Here is a 21,501-nt window from a genome sequence, read left to right as displayed (position 1 = left end):
AGAGCGGCCACTTGTGTTTGGGTGGAGCTCCAGTAATTAGGGATGCTGCAATGTTTTTTAGTAGGAATTTAGATTTGTCGCAAACTGTCTTTTTTCACTTGTTGTGAGCCGCCCATGTCTGCGGAGAGGGGCGGCATACAAATATAAATAAATAATAAATAAATAAATAAATAATGTGGGTTTAGCCGTTGTGGAAGAGTATCTGATCGCAGTTCATCAGGAATCCTGTGTTGCTGGTTTCTGGACTTTGTTGATTTTTCACGCCTTTGAAAACAAAGCAGAGCAACGTGTGTGTGTGTGTGTGTGTGTGTGTGTTGTAGGAAGAAGAAGGGGTGTGAAGTGCTTAATGACTGCTTAAGGTTAATTGTACAGACTACCCGGTTGTTTTGGGACGGGTGCTCTTTGCAATACAAAAGAGTGCTTAGTTTATTTTGAATTTGGGGATAAAGAACATTGTTTTGAATTTTCAAACATGTGTGTGTCTGAAATTTGTACCATTGAATTTTCGGGAGGCTCCTACCAGAGAGCCCGGCAGAACAATAAGTAGGTTGGAAAAGAAGTTAGATCAAAAGTTCTCAGGATAACACGGCAATCGTGTATTTCATACGCAGGCAACAAACCCTGTCTTTAATCTTAGTTGCTGCAGAAGCTGTCAAAATAGATATTTTTCGTGTTTCTACTAAATGTCATAGGATTGAAGAAGAAAGTGTGTGCTAATCTTACGTTATTTTCCTCCTCAGCTGATTTACCAACTCCTAAAGAAATAAACCCTTGCAGCTCCAAAGATCCAGGGAGACACAAATGCAACACGGCAACCTGTTTTGAAAGAGGATATGGATATGAACTTTATTCTCCACTGCGACTGGTACTTTTCCTGACTCCTGGCTTGTTATTATTATTATTAAAGACTTTTACAGATCAGAAAAGATGGATGATTTGGGCAGCTGTTATCAAATCAAAAGTCCTGGACAAATATGAGTCAAAGAACAGATTTTGTCTCTTCCTTTTGACCGGTGGAATTGAACAGTCTTCTATAAAATGCATCCATTTTCGAAGACTCGAGAGACAGAAAACCATAAACCAGGACGTGAAACGACTTCGGACAAGATGCTTCCTCATTTGGGACAACCAGACGGATCCTCGCCCCGAAAGGTTGCGCATCTCCACTCCTTCCTTTCCACGAATGCCGTTACGATAGGTAAATCAATTTGATATTACACATATTTTATGGTTTCTCTTTTTTGTTGTTGTTTCTTTTTAAATCCGAGTGAGGAAAACACGAGGAAGCATTTCTGGCATAAATCGATTTGCCAGTGTGGCGCAGTGGTTAGAGTGCAGCACTACTTCCGCTAACTGCGAACTGTAAATTCAGCGGTTCGAATCTCACCACCGGCTCAAGGTTGACTCAGCCTTCCGTCCTTCTGTGGTGGGTCAAATGAGGACCCAGAATGTTGGGGGCGCTATGCTGATCCTGTAAACCACTTAGAGAGGGTTGTAAAAGCACTATGAAGCGGTATATAAGTCTAAATGCTATTGCTATTGCTTTCTTTAACCTCTCATAAGAGGGCCGGCTGAGATAATAGATGAACCTTTAGATCTGGAAGGATAGGTCTTCCTTGACTTAAAACCATTCGTTTAGCGACTGTTCAAACTTACTACGACACTTAAAAATAGTGACTAGTGATGATTTATCACACTCAACGACCATTTGGATCGAAAACTGTTGAAATTCAGGCAACTGGTTCATCTATTATGATAATTGTGGTGTTTTACGATTCCCTGGCCTGCAAATTCAACTGGGGAAGCCAGATTGACTGAACGGCTGTATCGATAACTTAACAGCTGTTGTGATTCCCTTAACGACTGTGGCAGGAAATGGTTGTAACAGCGAGCAAAATTTACTGACCAGCTGCTCTTGCTTTGCTGCAGAAATCTGGAAATCCATTGTGTGTGGTTAAGTCAAGGGCTACCCATATGTGTGAATTAACAGCTCATGTTCCTCCATTCCATGGCGGGCTATGCGATCCTAGGATATATTTATTTATTTATTTTTATTTATTTATTAAATTTGTATGCCGCCCCTCTCCGCAGACTCGGGGCGGCTCACAACAGTAACAGAAAACAATATATAATACAAATTCAATAATTAGAAAGCTAAAAACCCATAGTTTAAAAAAAACATGCACACAACATACCATACATAAACAGTATAGCCCTGGGGAAGATATTTCAGTTCCCCCATGCCTGATGGCAGAGGTGGGTTTTAAGGAGTTTGCGGAAGGCAAGGAGGGTGGGGGCAGTTCTAATCTCAGGGGGGAGCTGGTTCCAGAGGGCCGGGGCCGCCACAGAGAAGGCTCTTCCCCTGGGACCCGCCAAATGACATTGTTTAGTCGACGGGACCTGGAGAAGGCCAACTCTGTGGACCTAATCGGTCGCTGGGATTCGTCCAGCAGAAGGCGGTCCCGGAGATATTCTGGTCCGATGCCATGAAGGGCTTTATAGTATAGTATTGTATTACACACACCCTCCCTTCAAAAATTGGTGAGTGGAACAGAATGGCTTCCTCCTGTGATTCCTCCACAGCCCGTCATTTATCATGGTTTGAGTAATTCCTCAAGAGATTCTACAAGCTCAGAAGCAGGTCAAAGGAGCAAGGTATAAAAAATATTGTTCATGTCCACTCAGGACTATTCATCACTATAACATAGCCTCCAGATATACTTACCTGGGACATTAAGCAGAAGTTTTCCAGCAGCTTGGAGTTGGGTGGACTTCAACTCCCAGAATTCCCCAGCCAGCTATTTCAAATACAGTGTTCTCTCGATTTTCGCGGGGGATGCGTTCTGAGACCGCCCGAGAAAGTCGAATTTCCGCGAAGTAGAGATGCGGAAGTAAATACACTATTTTCAGCTATGAACAATATCACAAGCCTTCCCTTAATGCTTTAAACCCCTAAATTACAATTTCCCATTCCCTTAGCAACCATTTAGATTATTACTCACCATGTTTATTTACTAAAGTTTATTTTAAAAAATGTTTTTTAAAGGCAGACTAAAGTTTGGCAATGACATATGACGTCATCGGGCGGGAAAAACCGTGGTATAGGGGGAAAAGCCATGAAATATTATTTAATTAATATTTTTGAAAAACCGTGGTATAGACGTTTCGCGAAGTTTGAACCTGCGAAAATCGAGGGAACACTGTACATTAGTGTATGTTTCTTCCAGATTTTGCTCTAACGTGGAACTTAACATTTTTTCTTACGCCGTTTAATTTTCTTGGGATAATTCCGTCCTGCTTCTGGTTTTTAAGCCTGCCTGTGTGAGTTGCGTGTGTTGTATATTTATATTTGCTCCTTTTTCAGGGCCCCAAAAGTGGCATATAAACCCACAAACATTAATCACCGCAGTCAGTTGCGCCCTTTCAACCTTACTGCGCTCCATCTCACCCGCTCCCTTTTCGTTCATCTTCTTGCAGTTAGAGTTTATGGAGTTAAATCGGCAATCGGTGGATTTATACTTATTTATTGGCCTTAATTTCCCCCCCCCTTCTCTTCAAAATCTGGAAATGACTCCAGGTTAGGCCTTTTCTCTCAGCCTCAAATAAGGAGTCTCAACTTAAGGGAAACTTTGTGTAAAGAGAGAGAGATTAAAATACAGTGATACCTCGTCTTACAAACGCCTCATCATACAAACTTTTCGAGATACAAACTCGGGGTTTAAGATTTTTTTGCCTCTTCTTACAAACTATTTTCACCTTACAAACCCACCGCCACCGCTGGGATGCCCCACCTCTGGACTTCCATTGCCAGCCGAAGTGCCCATTTTTGCGCTGCTGGCTGAGGCTCCCCTCCATGGGAAACCCCACCTCCGGACTTCTGTGTTTTTGTGATGCTGCAGGGGAATCCCAGCAGGGGAATCCCAGCAGCGCAAAAACGGGCACTTCGCTGGCAACAGTAGTCCAGAGGTGGAGTTTTGAGGACTTCAGTGTTTTTGCGATGCTGCGATTTCACTGATGCTCCCTTCGCTGGGAAACCCCACCTCCGGACTTCCGTTGCCAGCGAAGGGCTCATTTTTGCGATGCTGGGAAACACAGAAGTCCGGAGGTGGGGTTTCCCATGGAGGAGAGCCTCAGGGGAATCCCAGCAGCGGAAAAACGGGCGCTTCGGCTGGCAAAAGGGGTGGATTTTGGGCTTGCACGCATTAATCGCTTTTCCATTGATTCCTATGGGAAACATTGTTTCATCTTACAAACTTTTCACCTTAAGAACCTCGTCCCGGAACCAATTAAGTTTGTAAGACAAGGTATCACTGTACCTGTAAACAGGAAATAAATCTTCCCCCAGGTGTTTGGTTATATACAGAAAGTTTTTGTCCCTGGAAGGTGGGAAAATGAAGAAATGTCTTATCCAATATCCCATTAATTTATACGGTGTAATTTTGGATGTTTTATTATGACATTCGATACCATTAAGGTCTAACATTTTGGCTGTATTTCCTAGTTGCGCTCTCTCCCAACCTTTTGCTAAAGTCATTTCTAGAAAATAAATCTCTACATTGGACAGATTTCTTGCTTCATATAAATTACCAAACTCTGAGAAAGCCCTTTCAGGCAATATTTTTCATGGTAGATAAAGCTGTCGGCGGATACTCATCATAGTCCCTAAAAACCAGTAACGAGCAAGATGCTGTTAGACTTTTACATCACTAGAATCTAGTTGGTCCCTGGGTGTAGATTTAGACATTGTAATAGGCTTCAGGTCTAACTCAGCAAAGGTATTCTGATTTTACCTGAGTGTGACTTACTATACTTTCACAGCTTACTCACAGCTAATGGTTCCTAACTTGCCTCTCCCGATTATTGCATTTTTATTCTCTCCTGCAGACTTTCTTGAACCAACGTTCAAGCCCTTGGTTTGACAGTGCATAATTTTATAATGTAATCCTATGCCGGGTATATTTACTCAATTTATATTGGAGTTTACACTCAGGTAAATCTCTATAAGCCGTGCTGATTTTATTCAGATATTTCCTAGGCATTAACTTTTTTTGGTCACTCTCTGTAATGTTGTTGTTGTAGTAGTAGTAGTAGTAGTAGTAGTAGTTAGTAGTAGTAGTAGTAGTAGTATTTGGTAGCTCAGTGAACAGTATTCTCTGGTTTTGACACCTCCCCATATGCAAGGTTGTTGTTTGGTTTCTGTTACGATGGAGAATGGAGGCCCTGAACAGGAAATAACAACGTTCATTGGGCAGATTGCCTCACTGAGTGGCGCAGTGGCCTAAGAGGTAGAGCTCTCCCCTCACAATCGGGCGGGCTTTGAGTTCAATCCTAGATAGTGGCACATATTTCTCTTTCTGGGCACAATGAGAATACATGTGAATGCCCCAACACTTGAGGTTTTTAAGCAGATGTTGGTTAACCATCTGTCTGAAGTAGTGTAGGGTTTCCTGCCTAAGCAGGTGGTTGGACTAGAACAGTGTTTTTCAACCAGTGTGCCGTGGCACACTAGTGTGCCGCGAGACATGGTCAGGTGTGCCGCGAAGCTCAGAGAGAAAGAAAGAAAGAGAGAGAGAAAGAAAGAGAGAAAGAAAGCAAGAGAGAGAGAAAGAAAGAGAGAGAGAAAGAAAGAAAGAGTGAGAAAGAAAGAGAGAGAAAGAGCGAGCGAGAGAGAAAGAGAACAAGAGAGAGAGAAAGAAAGCAAAAGAGAGAGAGAAAACAAGAGAAAGAAAGAGAGAGAGAAAGAGAGAGAGAGAGCAAGGGAGAGAAAGAAAGCAAGAGAGAGAGAGAAAGAGGGAGGGAAGGAGAGAGAGAGAAAGACATAGAGGGAGGTAGGGAGGGAGAGAGAAAAAGAGCAAAAAAGAGAGAAAGGAAGGAAGAGAAAGAAAGAGGGATGGAGAGAGAGAAAGAAAGAGGAAGGAAGGGAGAGAAAGAGGGAGGGAGAAAGAAATAGAGTGAAGGGGAGGAAGAGAGAGAGAGAGAGAATTTTTTTGTCCAAACTTTTTTTAGCCACTCCCCCCCCCCCGCTCAATGTGCCCCAGGGTTTCGTAAATGTAAAAAATGTGCCGCGGCTCAAAAAAGGTTGAAAATCACTGGACTAGAAGACCTCCAAGGTCCCTTCCAACTCTTTTGTTGTTGCTATTATTATTATTATTATTATTATTATTATTATTATTATTATTATTATTATTATTATTATTATTATTATTAATTAGATTTGTATGCCGCCCCTCTCCGAAGACTGTTGTTGTTGTTGTTATTATTACTACTACTACTACTATATCTGCCGAACAAAACTCCGTATTGGCGACAGGGAAGTGCAGACGGCCAGTAAATATTCTGCAAGCTCCATTCAATTGCCCAGGTTCCACCCCGATGCAAGGCATACAAGGTCATTCAAAGACAAACATTGGGCAAGATCGCCTCACATGTACTGAATCTCATTTTAAAATTCTTGATGGAAAACCAGTGTTTTGAGACTGGATGAAATGACTGACGAGACAGGGTGATTTTAATAAAAGGCTAGGATATGGCGAAATAAGAACCCTGGGAGCAGTCGCGTTCTAAATTTAGAGCATCGGTTCCCAGACGTTTCCATGCTTCGTTACATCATGCCTGAAAGTTTTGAAGGAGTCAGAAATGTAGCATTTATAGATGCTAAAGCACATCTTCAGATGCTGCCTAAAATATTGGCCAGAACAAAATCTCAATATATCTTGGATGATTGCCATTTGACTATGATATTTGACTACCCAGGAAAGCCTGTCCCATTAGTAGCTACCATATGCAGCTCAAATCAACAGAAACCAACCACGAAGAAGACCGCCAAACGTGGAGCACACCAAGAGTGAAATCCAGCAGGTTCTGACAGGTTCTGGGGAGCCAGTAGTGGAAATTTTGAGTAATTTGGAGAACCGGCAAATACTACAAAGTCCCAGAGTGGGGAGGGAATGGGGATTTTGCAGTATCCTCCCGCTTGGTGTGGGGAAGTAATGGGGATTTTGCAGTATCCTTCCCCTGGAGTGGGGAACGAATGGGGATTTTGCAGTATCATTCCCCTGGAATGGGGAGGGAATAGGGATTTTGCAGTATCCTTACCCCAGGACTGGGGATGGAGTGGAGATTTTGCAGTATCCTTCCCCTGGAGTGGGGAAGGAATGGAGATTTTGCAGTATCCTTCCCCTGGAGTGGGGAGGGAATAGGGATTTTGCAGTATCCTTACCCCAGGACTGGGGATGGAGTGGAGATTTTGCAGTATCCTTCCCCTGGAGTGGGGAAGGAATGGAGATTTTGCAGTATCCTTCCCCTGGAATGGGGAGGGAATAGGGATTTTGCAGTATCCTTACCCCAGGACTGGGGATGGAGTGGAGATTTTGCAGTATCCTTCCCCTGGAGTGGGGAAGGAATGGGGATTTTGCAGTATCCTTCCCCTGGAGTGGGGAGGGAATGGGGATTTTGCAGTATCCTTACCCCAGGACTGGGGATGGAGTGGAGATTTTGCAGTATCCTTCCCCTGGAGTGGGGAAGGAATGGGGATTTTGCAGTATCCTTCCCCTGGAGTGGGGAGGGAATAGGGATTTTGCAGTATCCTTCCCCTGGAGTTGGGAAGGAATGGGGATTTTGCAGTATCCTTCCCCTGGAGTGGGGAGGGATTGGGGGATTTTGTAATATCCTTCCCCTGGAGTGGGGAGGGAATGGGAATTTTGCAGTATTTTGCTTCCTTGCAAAGTCTGCATTTTGTATGATGATGATCATATTATTATTGTTGTTGTTGTTTTTGCTATTGCTATTATTTCTCACACTTCTTAAAAGCTGAGAATTGTTTTAATTTCCTGATAGACTCGGCTTGGCTTGGCAATGAACTCAGGTTGGCAAATAACACAGTGAGCAATAAGAGGTTATTTGTGCCGTTGAGGGATTTATCCAATAATTTTCTCTCCCAGCGTGACTGCCGATCCCAATATTGTTAGCATCTCTTTTTTAGAGACAAACCTAAACTTAACTTTCCCTCTGACTGTAACCTCAGAAACTCGCTTGTTCCGGTTAGTCACATCCAGGCTGAAATAGGGCAATGGACACATGTGAAGAGTTGAACCCCCTTGTTCATCCTCCAGCAAGTTTAATTCGTTTTTATGGCGACTAACCTTTCTTTATTGAGGTCTTGTGCACTGCCAGCAAGGAGCGTTGACACAACTTCTAGTAGCCGCTTGCTTAAAGGCAGTTTGAACTTACCTGCTGCGTCCTAATAGAGACAGCCCGAGGCTCCAGACGAACCAGAACAATTCCAACTCCCACCCCCACTAAGAACGGGGTCTTAGTTCAAGGGGGAGTCGCTTTTGAATTTTCTACAGTGGGAAAAAAGTAAGATTTTACCTTTAGGCATTTGCAGATGGCACCAAAGTGGCAGGAACAGCCACCACTCCAGAAGATAGGCACAAAATTGACAAACTTGAACAAAGGGTACTGTTGTGATTCAGCCTGAGGCTCCTCAGGGACCGGCTGAATCTCTGCCGGATCCATGCCCAGAGGAGGAGGACAGTGAACAGGAGGGGGAGGACCAGGCAGACGGGGGAGAGGAACGTCAGGAAGAGGAGGAGGGAGAGCAGCCTGAGACCCCCGGGGGGGGGGGGCTCTCCCCAGCTAGTAGCCTGGACTCATTGGATGAAGACGCACAGGCTATAATAGACATGAGGCAGCGACGTGCAGCTCAAAGATGGGACCAGTTAGAAAGGTATTTACATCCCTGAATTGGCAACAGCTGGGTTTGGGTGTGGTTCTCCTCAGCAGGGTTGAAAAGGCAGGCCCGCCCTTACAGTCTTGTGGAGAGTTATCAACTGGGAGTCCTGTGACCTTGCTTCGATTCTCGGCGTCTCTGATCTTGGCTTGTGGCCTAGAAGTCTGGAAGACTTGGGGGAGGCGTGGGTTTTATTATCTCCAGCGTTGTTTTTGCCAGCAAGAATCCTGTTTTATTGCCTGGCCTTTGTGAAACCTCTGTGAAGCTTCAGAGTGTTCCTGTCTGTAAGAACAGTTTTTGTTACCTGTGTTTGCTTTGAATTATATAAACTGCCTTTGCTTTTTACCAGTGTGTCTGGCTACTCTTTTTGGTTGGTGTTGGCTTCTGGGGGGACCCAGACAGAACAGGGTACTATCTAACAAAATGCAATTCAGTGGTGAAAAAAAGTAAGGCTCTACATTTAGGCAAGAAAAACAAAAATGCATAGGTACAGTATACTGTATGTGGCGCATTGCTCAACAGTAGTAACTGTGAGAGGGAACTTTGAGTCCTAGTGGACAACCATTTAAATAGGAGCCAGCCGTGTGCAACAGCTGCCAAAAAAGCCAACACAGTTCGAGGCTGCATCGACAGAGGGATGGAATCAAGATCACATGAAGTGTTGATACCACTTTATAAGGCCTTGGTGAGGCCACACTTGGAATACGGCATTTGTTCTGGGTCGCCACGATGCAAAAAGGATGTTGAGGCTCTAGAAAGAGTGCAGAGAAGGGCAACAAAGAGGATTAGGGGACTGGAGGCTAAAACATATGAAGAACGGTTGCAGGAACTGGGCATGGCTAGTTTAATGAAAAGAAGGACCAGGGGAGACATGATAGCAGCCTTCCAATATCTCAGAGGTTGCCATAAAGAAGAGGGAGTCAACCTATTGAAGGTAGAACAAGAAGCAATGGGTGGAAACTAAACAAGGAGAGAAGCAACTTAGAACTAAGGAGAAATTTCCTGACAGGGGGTTGGACTAGAAGACCTCCAAGGTCCCTTCCATCTTCTTCTTCTTCTTCTTCTTCTTCTTCTTCTTCTTCTTCTTCTTCTTCTTCTTCTTCTTCTTCTTCTTCCTCTTCCTCTTCCTCTTCCTCTTCTTTTTCTTCCTCTTCTTCTTCTTCTTTTTCTTCTTCCTCTCCTCCTCCTCCTCCTCCTCCTCCTCCTCTTCTTGTTCTTCTTCTTCTTCCTACTACTATTACTACTATTATTACTGTACTATTATTATTATTCCAGACCCCTGCTCAAGCAGGTGACTCTAGACCACATTAATCAATCAGAATAGAGCTGGAAATGGGTTGGACTTGAAGACCACCAAGGTCCCTTCTATGTTATTCTATTCTATTCTATTCTTATCCTTTTTGCTAACTAAAAGTCCACCGTAGTATAGATTGCTCTTAGCATTAACTGAGCATTCCTGAGCTCTCAGCATGCTATTCCTGCTTTAATAGGAAAGCTTTTTAAGGGGATGCCCTCTACTGTACTTTTTTTTTGATCCCGGCCTTCTGAATTGATACGTTCTGCTTGCGAAAAAATAAAATAAAATTGCAAAGGATCTATTTGCAAGACTGGAGAGAAAGTCGAAAGGCGCCGGTCCACGTTTACCGCCGTCCACAAAAAGTGACTTCCTCCGGGAGGGCAGCTCACGCCATGGTGGAGGAAAGGCCTCCGCAAGCACATTCGCCTCTTTCCTCACTTCAAAGCCCCCTCCTCTGTTCCTCTTTTTAAAAAAACCCAACGATGCTCCATTGAAGTGGAGGTTGCCATGGAAACTGGCTGCGGAAGGGATGCAGCGGGTGAGGAATGAAGAGGCCCTCCAAACACAGAGGTGGGCTGCGGAGTAGTTGTGGCTGTTGTTGTTTTTTGCCAAAAGGAGGCCTTTCTGCGCACTGCTCAGAAAAATAAAGGGAATACTTAACACAACATAACTCCCAAGTAAATCAAACTTCCGTGAAATCCAACCGTCCACTTAGGAAGCAACACTGATTGACAATCAATTTCACCTGCTGTTGTGCACATTCAACTTTGTACAGGACAAAGTATTCAATGAGAATATTTCACTCATTCAGATCTAGGAGGTGTCCTTTGAGTGTCCCCTTTATTTGTTTTGAGCAGTATATTTTACCAATACGCATTTGACTAAATAAAATAAATAATTAATCTAATGCTCACATTAGAGAAACATCTTTCAGCTGTGGCGAGGGGGGCGTTTGCCCAGGTTCGCCTGGTGCACCAGTTGCGGCCCTATTTGGACCGGGAGTCACTGCTCAGAGTCACTCATGCCCTCATCACCTCGAGGCTCAAATACTGTAACGCTCTCTACATGGGGCTACCTTTGAAAAGTGTTCGGAAACTTCAGATCGTGCAGAATGCAGCTGCGAGAGCAATCATGGGCTTCCCTAAATACGCCCATGTCACACCAACACTCCGCAGTCTGCATTGGTTGCCGATCAGTTTCCGGTCACAATTCAAAGAGTTGGTTATGACCTATAAAGCCCTTCATGGCACCAGAACAGAATATCTCCGGGACCGCCTTCTGCCGCACGAATCCCAGTGACCAGTTAGGTCCCACAGAGTTGGCCTTCTCCGGGTCCCGTCAACTAAACAATGTTATTATTTCACTGAAAGAGTAGTAGATCCTTGGAACAAACTTCCAGCAGACGTGGTTGGTAAATCCACAGTAACTGAATTTAAACATGCCTGGGATAAACATATATCCATTGTAAGATAAAATACAGGAAATAGTATAAGGGCAGACTAGATGGACCATGAGGTCTTTTTCTGCCGTCAGTCTTCTATGTTTCTATGTTTCTATGACAGGATCCGCAAGCAAGATCTCTGTGGTTTTTCTGCTTTCGCGCATGCGCAGAAGCAAAACAATCACCGAAATCTCGCTCATGCACATGTTTCCACGTGAGATTTTTCCTTCTTGCGCAGGTGCAGAAGCAAAAAATAACCGAAATCTCATGAGATTTTGCTTCCTGCGCATACGCAGAAGCAAAATCCTGCTCCGGTGTCCATGTCTGAGCCTCATGGACGCAAAGCTGTGCGCGCAGCTCCATTTTTCCTACTGGAACTATACCGTGGCCCCTACCAGTAGGAACATGATACTGGTCTTCAAGGAGGTACCCACATATTTGGCATCACCCCATCTGCTCCGAAGCACTTCCTTAGCCCTGGGATCTCAAGATATCTCTGCAGCTTCCAATTATCCCTCTTCTAAAAGTAAATGTTTTCTCTTCCCGCGACACAGTTCGCCCCGTAGTTATAATCGTTTCCAACATCCGCGGAACTAATGACAAGGCCCAGTCAGAGGTGACACCCACTATAATCCCATCCCATCTTTGATCCAGGAGCTTCTGCCCTTGTGATGTTTGCCTGGTGCTTCCCAATGAGCGAAACCTGTTTTTCTATCTATATATTAAAAAAAAACCCAACAACCACAGTTTAGCATCCTTTTGAAAGCCTAATAAGGTAGTTTTTCCTTCACGTATATATTTTAAAAGATGTTGTTACACACACACACAAACACACGCACACATATATATACAGTGGTACCTCTACTTAAGAACTTAATTCGTTCCATCAGGTTTTTAAGTAGAAAAGTTTGGAAGAAGAAGCAACTTTTCCCGTAGGAATCAATGTCAAAGCAAATACTGTGTGCAAACCCATTAGGAAAGAAATAAAAGCTCAGAATTTGGGTGGGAGGAGGAGGAGGAGGAGAATTGCTGCTGAAGGAAGAAGGTGAGGTGAGGGGAATCAAAAAAATCCAAAACTTTAAGGCTTTAAAAAAAAAGAGGGACTCTGAGGCGGCGAGGAGGAGCACGTGCCTCCAATACACCCGGTGCAAGGCTGCCTCCCATACAGTGCCCCCATACACTGGCTGCTGCTGCTGCTACCTGCTTCCTCTTCCTTCCCATGCTGAAGGGCTCCCCTCCCCGCTCGCTTCTAGCCGGTGCCTTTCCTTCGCTGTAGTGACTCCCTGGCCGCCCAGAGCGAAGGCAGCGTTTCTTTTCTTTCTTTCTTTCTTTCTTTCTTTCTTTCTTTCTTTCTTTCTTTCTTTCTTTCTATATAATTTTTTTTTATTATTATTATTATTTTTATTATTTTTTTTATTTTTTATTTATCTATTTATCTATTTATCTATCTATCTATCTATCTATCTATCTATCTATCTATCTATCTATCTATCTATCTATCTATCTATCTATCTATTTATTGTTAGAGTTGAAAGGGACCATGACGGCCATTGAGTTCAACCCCCTGCCCAAGCAGGAACCCTATAGTACACCAGTCAAGTGTCAGTTCAATCTTCTCTTAAAAATGTCCAGAGTGTTGGAGTTCACAACGTCCGCTGGTGGGTTGTTCCATTGGTTGATCGCTCTGACCGTCAGGAAGTTCCTCCTTATCTCCATGTTGAATCTCTCCTTGGTCAGCTTCCAGCCGTTGTTCCTCGTCTGGCCCTCCTGGTGCCCTGAAGAATAAAGTGATCCCCTCCTCTCTGTGACATCCCCTTGTATACTTGTAGACTGTTATCATGTCCGCTCTGCCCCTCCTTTTCTCTAGGCTATCCATGCCCAGTTCCCTCAGTCTCTCTTCGTAAGTCTTGGTTCCCAATCCCTTAATCATCTTGGTTGCTCTTTTTTGCACCTTCTCCAGAGTTTCAATGTCTCTTTTGAAGTGTGGTGACCAGAACTGAATACAGTACTCCAGGTGTGGTCGGACCAGGGCGTAGTAGAGTGGTATTAAGACTTCCCTGGTCTTGGAGTGTATTCCCCTGTTGATGCAGCTTAGGATTGTGTTGGCTTTGTTAGCTGCTGCTGCACATTGTTGGCTCATGTTTAGTTGATTGTCCACCAAGACTCCGAGGTCTCTTTCACAGTCGCTACTGTTAAGAGGGGTTTCTCCCAAGTTGTATGTGTGTCCAGGGTTTTTTCTGCCTAGGTGAAGGACTTTGCTCTTGTCAATGTTAAACATCATTTTGTTGGTGTGGGCGCTGGCAGAGGTTTCTCTGGGCGCTGGCAGAGGTTTATTCCTCGTCCAAGCGCCCAGAGAAAGGAAAATGCTTCGTTCGCTCTGGACTGCCAAAGCCTTCTTAAGCACCACCAAAATGCTCCTCTGGCAGCCCAGATGGCCAGAATTAAAGGGGGAATGGCAGGAAACTGGCCGGGCGTTCGTGCTGCTCTAAAATTTCCTGGGAAATTTTTCCAGGCTCGGGTTCTTAAGTAGAAAATGGTTCTTAAATAGAGGCAAAAAAATCTTGAACACCCGGTTCTTATCTAGAAAAGTTCTTAAGTAGAGACGTTCTTAGGTAGAGGCACCACTGTATATGCATAGGCCTGCTCAGAGACTGGAAGTACAGCATCTAAGTGTAGCCATCTGGCAAATCCCTTGTGTTATCTTCTTAATGTCGTTCACTCATCACTGAGAGAAGTTGACTTTCAGATAGGCAACCCGGAAAAAAAAAGTTTTCTATTTAAGATACATTATTAATTTAGTTTATTCAGCTCAGTTATGTAGCATGAGGCTGTATATTCCGCAATAGAGGAGAAGCCGCTACAGGACAAAAATGACCGCTGCTCTTTAAAAATTACGATTTAAACCGACTTGATTTAAATCAAGCCTTTTTACTTAGAGGTCACCAACCTTTTGGACCTCAGGGACCACTAAACTCATAATGTTAAATCCTCAGACCAGTAAAATGATTTTTTTTTTTAAAAAAAAAAGGATAAATAGTATATTTAGTGCAATATTTTTAAAAAATGCAAATTATTTTTCCGCGGACCACCGAAGTTTTCTCGTGGATCACCAGTCGGTGATTGCTGATTTAAATCGTGATTTAAATTGACTTGATTTGAATTCGAATCCACCCTGCTGTGGATTTTATTCTTCTTTTAGGACGGATCCTTGTTCTTAAGCTAATATTTCCACTTGGAAAGTGGGGATTAGAGGAAAGGAGGATGACGGGCAGAGAAAGGATGGGAATTTCAGAGCAGCCAGGAAGGGAAGAGTTATGTCAACAGATAAAAACCCTCCAGTCAATTCCTAGACTAGACAACAAGTTAAATTAGGTAATTTGGGATTAAACACAGACATGCATTGGAGATGTGTCATCCACGTTGTGGCTGTCCTTTGCCAAGTTTTGGAATAATAGCCTTTTAAAAAAATGCCAATCTAATATGTTTGTTTATGAATAGCAGTATCCCCCTCGGGGCTGGGGATGCGAAGGAAGCAGCACATACTTAGCCTTGTTGACCTGTTGAGAAAATTGCACACAAAATATAAAGAGCATCGGAGGCCAGGCTGATAGGTAGGACATGACTTTGATCCTCTCTTGGCCGAGGTTTTCCCGTGGAAGTCGACAATGTGTTTGGTTGCAATTTGAGGGCATTAAAGAGCCCGACAGGCACCGTCACAAAGTCAGTGCTGTGGATGGTGGTGCAATTAAAAAAAAACAACAACAATGCACAAAAACTGATATGTCCCAATATCTCAGGGGTCGCCACAAAGAAGGAGTCAATCTATTCTCCAAAGCATCTGAGGGTAGAACAAGAAGCAATGGGTGGAAACTAAACAAGGAGAGAAGCAACTTAGAACTAAGGAGAAACTTCTTGAGGGTTAGAACAATTAATCCGTGGGACAACTTTCCTCCAGAAGTTGTGAATGCTCCAACACTGGAAGTTTTTAAGAAGATGTTGGCTAACCATTTGTCTGAAGTAATGTAAGGTTTCTTGTCTAAGCAGGGGGTTAAACTATAAGACCTACAAGGGTTACTTACTACTACTACTACTACTACTACTACTACTACTACTACTACTATTATTATTATTATTATTTTCCGAACGCCATCACTCTACTAAACAAATAATTCCCTCAACACTGTCAGACTTTCTACTAAATCTGCACTTCTATTCTACTAGTTTTTCTCATCATTCCTATCACCCATTTCCTCCCATGTTGACTGTATGACTGTAACTTGTTGCTTATATCCTAAGATTTTTATTAATATTGCTTCTTCATTGCTTATTTGACCCCTATGACAATCATTAAGTGTTGTACCACATGATTCTTGACAAATATATATTTTATTTTATGTACGCTGAGAGCATATGCACCAAGACAAATTCCTTGTGTGTCCAATCACACTTGGCCAATAAAAATTCTATTCTATTCTATTCTATCATCATCATCATCATCGTTATCATCATCATCATTATTAAAACTTCATTGGCCAACATTTAAATTTAAATCCCTTCCTTCCTTCCTTCCTTCCTTCCTTCCTTCCTTCCTTCCTTCCTTCCTTCCTTCCTTCCTTCCTTCCTTCCTTCCTTCCTTCCTTCCTTCCTCAATATTGCAGGCTGAGTCAGTCCATATTTCGATCCTGAACGGCTCAAGGTTGACTCAGTCTCCCACCCTTCCCAGGTGGGTAAAATGAGGACCCAAATTGTTGGGGGGCAAGAGGCTGACTCTGTAAACCGCTTAGAGAGGGCTGTAAAAGCACCACGAAGCAGTAAATAAGTCTTAAGTGCTATTGCTATATCTGGAGAAAGAAAGGCGTTGCAGAAACGGTGGCTTTTTGTGTGGGGGCAAGACATAGGGAGGTTTCTCAGCGCTTTGCTTAAGAAGGGTGACCTGTGTAGGCACAAGTCTACATCAGAGGCCCCCCCTGAATCTGGGGCATTGAATCAAGTTCTTTGTTCGCCGTTCTCCAGGCCTTCCACCGAAGGTGGGCTTGGAGGCAGCTACCAACAAACAGATCCCTTCAGCAAGGACCCAGAGGTCACATGGCTGCCTCATTTGAGACACCTACGACAACCTCTTGTGCATTATTTTCTCTTTCCCCAGCTGTGGGGTGTTGAGTTCAGAACTCCTTCTTTATGTCCCCAAATTTTCCTTTGTATACCCACCCGAGGTATTCACTCATTGTGGGTGCTTGGTAGAAGGTCTTTATGCCTTCCTGGGTAATGCCACAGCTTGCAGGAGAATATTTTAATTTTCAGATATTAGCTTGCATCCAGAAATGATGGGCGTTCCATCCCTGGAAGGGTTTCTCTTTTTTTATTTTAAATTAAATTTTTATTCATTATTTATTTATTTTATTTATTTATTTATTGGATTTGTATGCCGCCCCTCTCCGTAGACTCAGGGCGGCTAACAACAGTAATAAAAAACATCATATAAATCCAACACTAAAACAACTAAAAAATCCTTATTGTAAAACCAAACATCCCTACAAACAAACATAACATGCATAAATTGTAAAGGCCTAGGGGGAAAGAATATCTCAGTTCCCCCATGCCTGACGGCAGAGGTGGGTTTTAAGGAGCCTACGAAAGGCAAGGAGGGTGGGGGGTAATTCTAATCTCCGGGGGGAGTTGGTTCCAGAGGGCCAGGGCCGCCACAGAGAAGGCTTTTTCCCTGGACCCCGCCAAACGACATTGTTTTGTTGACGGGACCCGGAGAAGGCCCACTCTGTGGGACCTAACCGGTCACTGGGATTCGTGCGGCAGAAGGTGGTCTTGTAGATACCCTGGTCCGGTGCCATGAAGGGCCTTATAGGTGATGACCAACACTTTGAATTGTGACCGGAAACTGATCGGCAATCAATGCAGACTGCGGAGTGTTGGAGTAACATGGGCATTTTTGGGAAAGCCCATGATTGCTCTCGCAGCTGCATTCTGCACGATCTGAAGTTTCCGAACACTTTTCAAAGGTAGCCCCATGTAGAGAGCATTACAGTAGTCGAGCCTCGAGGTGATGAGGGCATGAGTGACTGTGAGCAGTGACTCCCGGTCCAAATAGGGCTGCAACTGGTGCACCAGGCGAACCTGGGCAAACGCCCCCCTCGCCACAGCTGAAAGATGTTCCATTACATTTCTTAGTGCGTAATATGTATCATGTTGTCTGGGTATTCCATTTGCTTAACAATACATACGAGGGTCGCCAGGAAAGCAATGTACCACTTTTTTTTTCTCAGCCTACAGTAACGGTACGAATGCGAAACTTTAAATATACAGTACATTATTTGAATTGTCAGGAATGCGTGTGTAAATTTTGCGTCTCTTTAGACAGAGAGCGTAGCTGCAGCAGTGTTTCGAAATAGCGTTCGTAAGGGATGGACGTTACAAGCAGCGTGTCGTCATTGAATTTCTCACTGCAGAGAAAGAAACTGTTGGGGACATTCACAAACTTTTGTGCACAGTTTATGGAGAATCTGCAGTCGACATTAGTACATTTAGTCGCTGAGCGCAGAGTGGGAGGCCATGAGAGGTAATTTGCAATAGTGCAGAAATGGCTTAGTGACCAGAACAAGGAGGAGGTACCGACAGGGCATACACATCCTTGTGTCTCGCTGGAGGAAGACCATAAAACGGGGTGGAGGTTACGTGGAAAAATAGGGAGTGTAGAAGAAACATAGAAACATAGAAGACTGATGGCAGAAAAAGACCTCATGATCCATCTAGTCTGCCTTTTTCTACTATTTTCTGTATTTTATCTTAGGATGGTTATATGTTTATCCCAGGCATGTTTAAATTCAGTTACTGTGGATTTACCAACCACGTCTGCTGGGAGTTTGTTCCAAGCATCTACTACTCTTTCAGTCAAATCATATTTTCTCATGTTGCTTTTGATCTTTCCCCCAACTAACTTCAGATTGTGTCCCCTTGTTCTTGTGTTCACTTTTCTATTAAAAACACTTCCCTCCTGGACCTTATTTAACCCTTTAACATATTTAAATGCTTCGATCATGTCCCCCCTTTTCCTTCTGTCCTCCAGACTATATAGATCGAGTTCAGTAAGTGTTTCCTGATACGTTTTATGCTTAAGACCTTCTACCATTCTTGTAGCCCGTCTTTTGGACCCGTTCAATTTTGTCAATATCTTTTTGTAGGTGAGGTCTCCAGAACTGAACACAGTATTCCAAATGTGGTCTCACCAGCACTCTATATAGCGGGATCATAATCTCCCTCTTCCTGCTTGTTATACCTCTAGCTATTACTTTCTGGGCAACCCTCGTCTTAACTTCTTAATCTCCGCCCCCTTTTCTCCCCAAACTCTGATAAAATAGATTCCACTTTTAATATTCCGTATCTTCTTAATCGCTCGTGGTTTTTAAGAGACTGGGCCGTCGCTTGTCTGAGATGGTCTAAGGCAGGGGTAGGCAACGTTGGCTCTTCTATGACTTATGGACTTCAATTCCCAGAATTCCTGAGCCAATCATGGTAGCTGTGAGCTGACATCCACATGTCATAGAAGAGCCAACTTTGCCTACTCTTGGTCTAGGGCTGTGATGGTTCTGTTTCACTTATCAGCAAAAATACATATAATATAAGTGATATTACATGTGATATAAATACATAGTAAATGCACCTTTGCAAAGGGAAACATATAATATTCAAATAGGAAACCCTATACCACTTCAGACAAATGGTAATCCAACATCTTCTTAAAAACTTCCATTGTTGGAGCATTCACAGCTTCTGGAGGCAAGCTGTTCCATGGATTAACTGTTGTGACTATCAGGAAATTTCTCCTTAGTTCTAAGTTGCTTCTCCCCTTGTTTAGTTTCCACCCATTGCTTCTTGTTCTACCCTCAGGTGCTTTGGAGAATAGATTGACGTCTTCTTTGTGGCAACTCCTGAGATATTAGAAGACTGCTCTCATGTCTCCCTGGTCCTTCTTTTCATTAAACTAGCCATGCCCAGTTCCTGCAACCATTCTTCATATATTTTAGCCTTCCGTCCCCCTAATCATCTTGCCTCCAGAAGTTGTGAATGCTCCAACAATGGAAGTTTTTAAGAAGATGGAGAACCATTTGTCTGACGTAGTGTAGAGTCTCCTGCCTAAGCAGTGGGTTGGACTAGAAGACCTCCAAGGTCCCTTCCAGCTCTGTTGTTATTATTATTCTTAGTTGTCCCTCAAATAGGATGTCCCTGCTGTTTAACCACGGTTAACCCGTCTCATCGGAAGCAGATTCCAACCTTGGTTTAGCAATCAAAGAACTCTTTCTGGGAACAGAGATGTGGCTTAGACTGCAGGACCATGTATCCTAGGTAACAAGCTGTTATCGTTGAGAGCTGTTGAATTGACTTTTTTTCCCTCTGGCTTTGGGTGGGGGGGTCGGGGGGGAGAAACAGAAGGTGGTCTAAGAATGTAGGGAACAATCTGTTGATTTTTGTCAAGGCTTTGGCATGACGTCCAGCCCTCCATCCTGGAAAAAAATAACAGGCTGACAAATAAGTTTACAAAGCTCTCCATCAATGATATTTATGGGGTGTGATGGACTATCATGGATGAATTACAACCTAGGAGACAGAAGGATTTTCTTCACCAATTCCCAAGACAGGAGAGAAGGGCAGCCTAGAACAAGAACCTAGAACCTAAAGCACCCGAAGGGCAACCCGGAACAAGAACCTAGAACCTAAAGCACCTGAAGGGCAACCCGGAACAAGAACCTAGAACCTAAAGCACCTGAAAAGATACCTAGAACAAGAACCCAGAATTTAAATCATCTGAAGGGTAACCTAGAACAAGAATCCATAACCTAAGCACCTGAAGGGCAACCTAGAACAAGAATCCAGAACCTAAATCACCTGAAAGAAGGCAGGACAAGGATGGATGGAAGCTAATTGGTCACCATACTACTATATATTCTATTCTGTAGTCAATATATTCTATTCTATTGTATTCTATTCTATTCTCTATATATTCTACTCTACTCTATATATTCTATTCTGTAGTCTATATATATATAGACTATACAAGAACAAGGGGACACAATCTGAAGTTAGTTGGGGGAAAGATCAAAAGCAACGTGAGGAAATATTATTTCACTGAAAGAGTAGTAGATCCTTGGAACAAACTTCCAGCAGACGTGGTTGGTAAATCCACAGTCACTGAATTTAAACATGCCTGGGATAAACATATATCCATCCTAAGATAAAACACAGGAAATAGTATAAGGGCAGACTAGATGGACCAGGAGGTCTTTTTCTGCCGTCAGTCTTCTATGTTTCTATGTTTCTATATTCTATATTCCATTCCATTCCATTCTATTCCATTCTAATTCTATTCTAATCAAGAAGACTTCCATCCTAGGACCAAAGAGGAATTTCTTGACAGTATGAAAAATTAATCAGGTGGAACGTCTGGCCTTCAGAGGTTTCAGGTGGTCCATCACTAGAAGCCTTTGAGAAGAGATTGGACAACAACTTGTCTGTCACGGTTTTGATCTCCTGCTTAAGGACTAGAAGGCCTTCGAGGTCCCTTCCCACTCAGTTATTCCATTGTTCCCTGTCTAGAAGGTTGGAAGACAACAAAGGTCAAAACGTAGCATGATTATGGGTTCACATTCCCCTTCCTCGTTGCATTTTTTTGGAAGAAATTCTGTCTAGGAAATATTTTTCAGGGTGGTCGGTTAAGCACCTAATCTCAGAAGCCCTCAAATGCTCATGGTTGGTGGACCAAGTCTTACCTGCCCACCGAACCCCCAACCAGACACAAGAACATAAGAGCCCTGCTGAATCAGGCCAAAGCCCATCAAGGAGTCCAGCGTTCCACGTCACTCAGTGGCCCACCAATTGTCCATGGGGATCTTGAGCAGAAAGAGAAGGCAAGACCCTCCCTTTCTCTTGACCCCCAACAAATGGGACCCAAGGGAACCCTGCCTGCCTCAACCAACATAGAGGCGGCACATGGACATCCGTTTCAATAACCACCTATAATACACT

General features: G+C 43.5%; 1 protein-coding gene across 1 annotated transcript in view; it reads left to right on the top strand.

Annotated features, from left to right (window-relative positions):
* The window catches only part of PLCH2 (phospholipase C eta 2), a 264,606-nt gene that overhangs the window by 24,883 nt on the left and 218,222 nt on the right, over positions 1-21,501 (top strand). Inside the window, 1 exon segment of the mRNA XM_070759112.1 lies at positions 741-1,198. Within this exon segment, the coding sequence (XP_070615213.1) occupies positions 1,039-1,198 (160 nt within the window). The 5' untranslated portion in view covers positions 741-1,038.

Source organism: Erythrolamprus reginae, chromosome 8, assembly GCF_031021105.1.
Source record: "Erythrolamprus reginae isolate rEryReg1 chromosome 8, rEryReg1.hap1, whole genome shotgun sequence".
In the NCBI taxonomy this organism is placed as follows: Eukaryota; Metazoa; Chordata; class Lepidosauria; order Squamata; family Dipsadidae; genus Erythrolamprus; species Erythrolamprus reginae.
The sequence above is the reverse complement of the archived record's forward strand: the minus strand, read 5'-3'. Positions and strand labels throughout refer to the sequence as shown.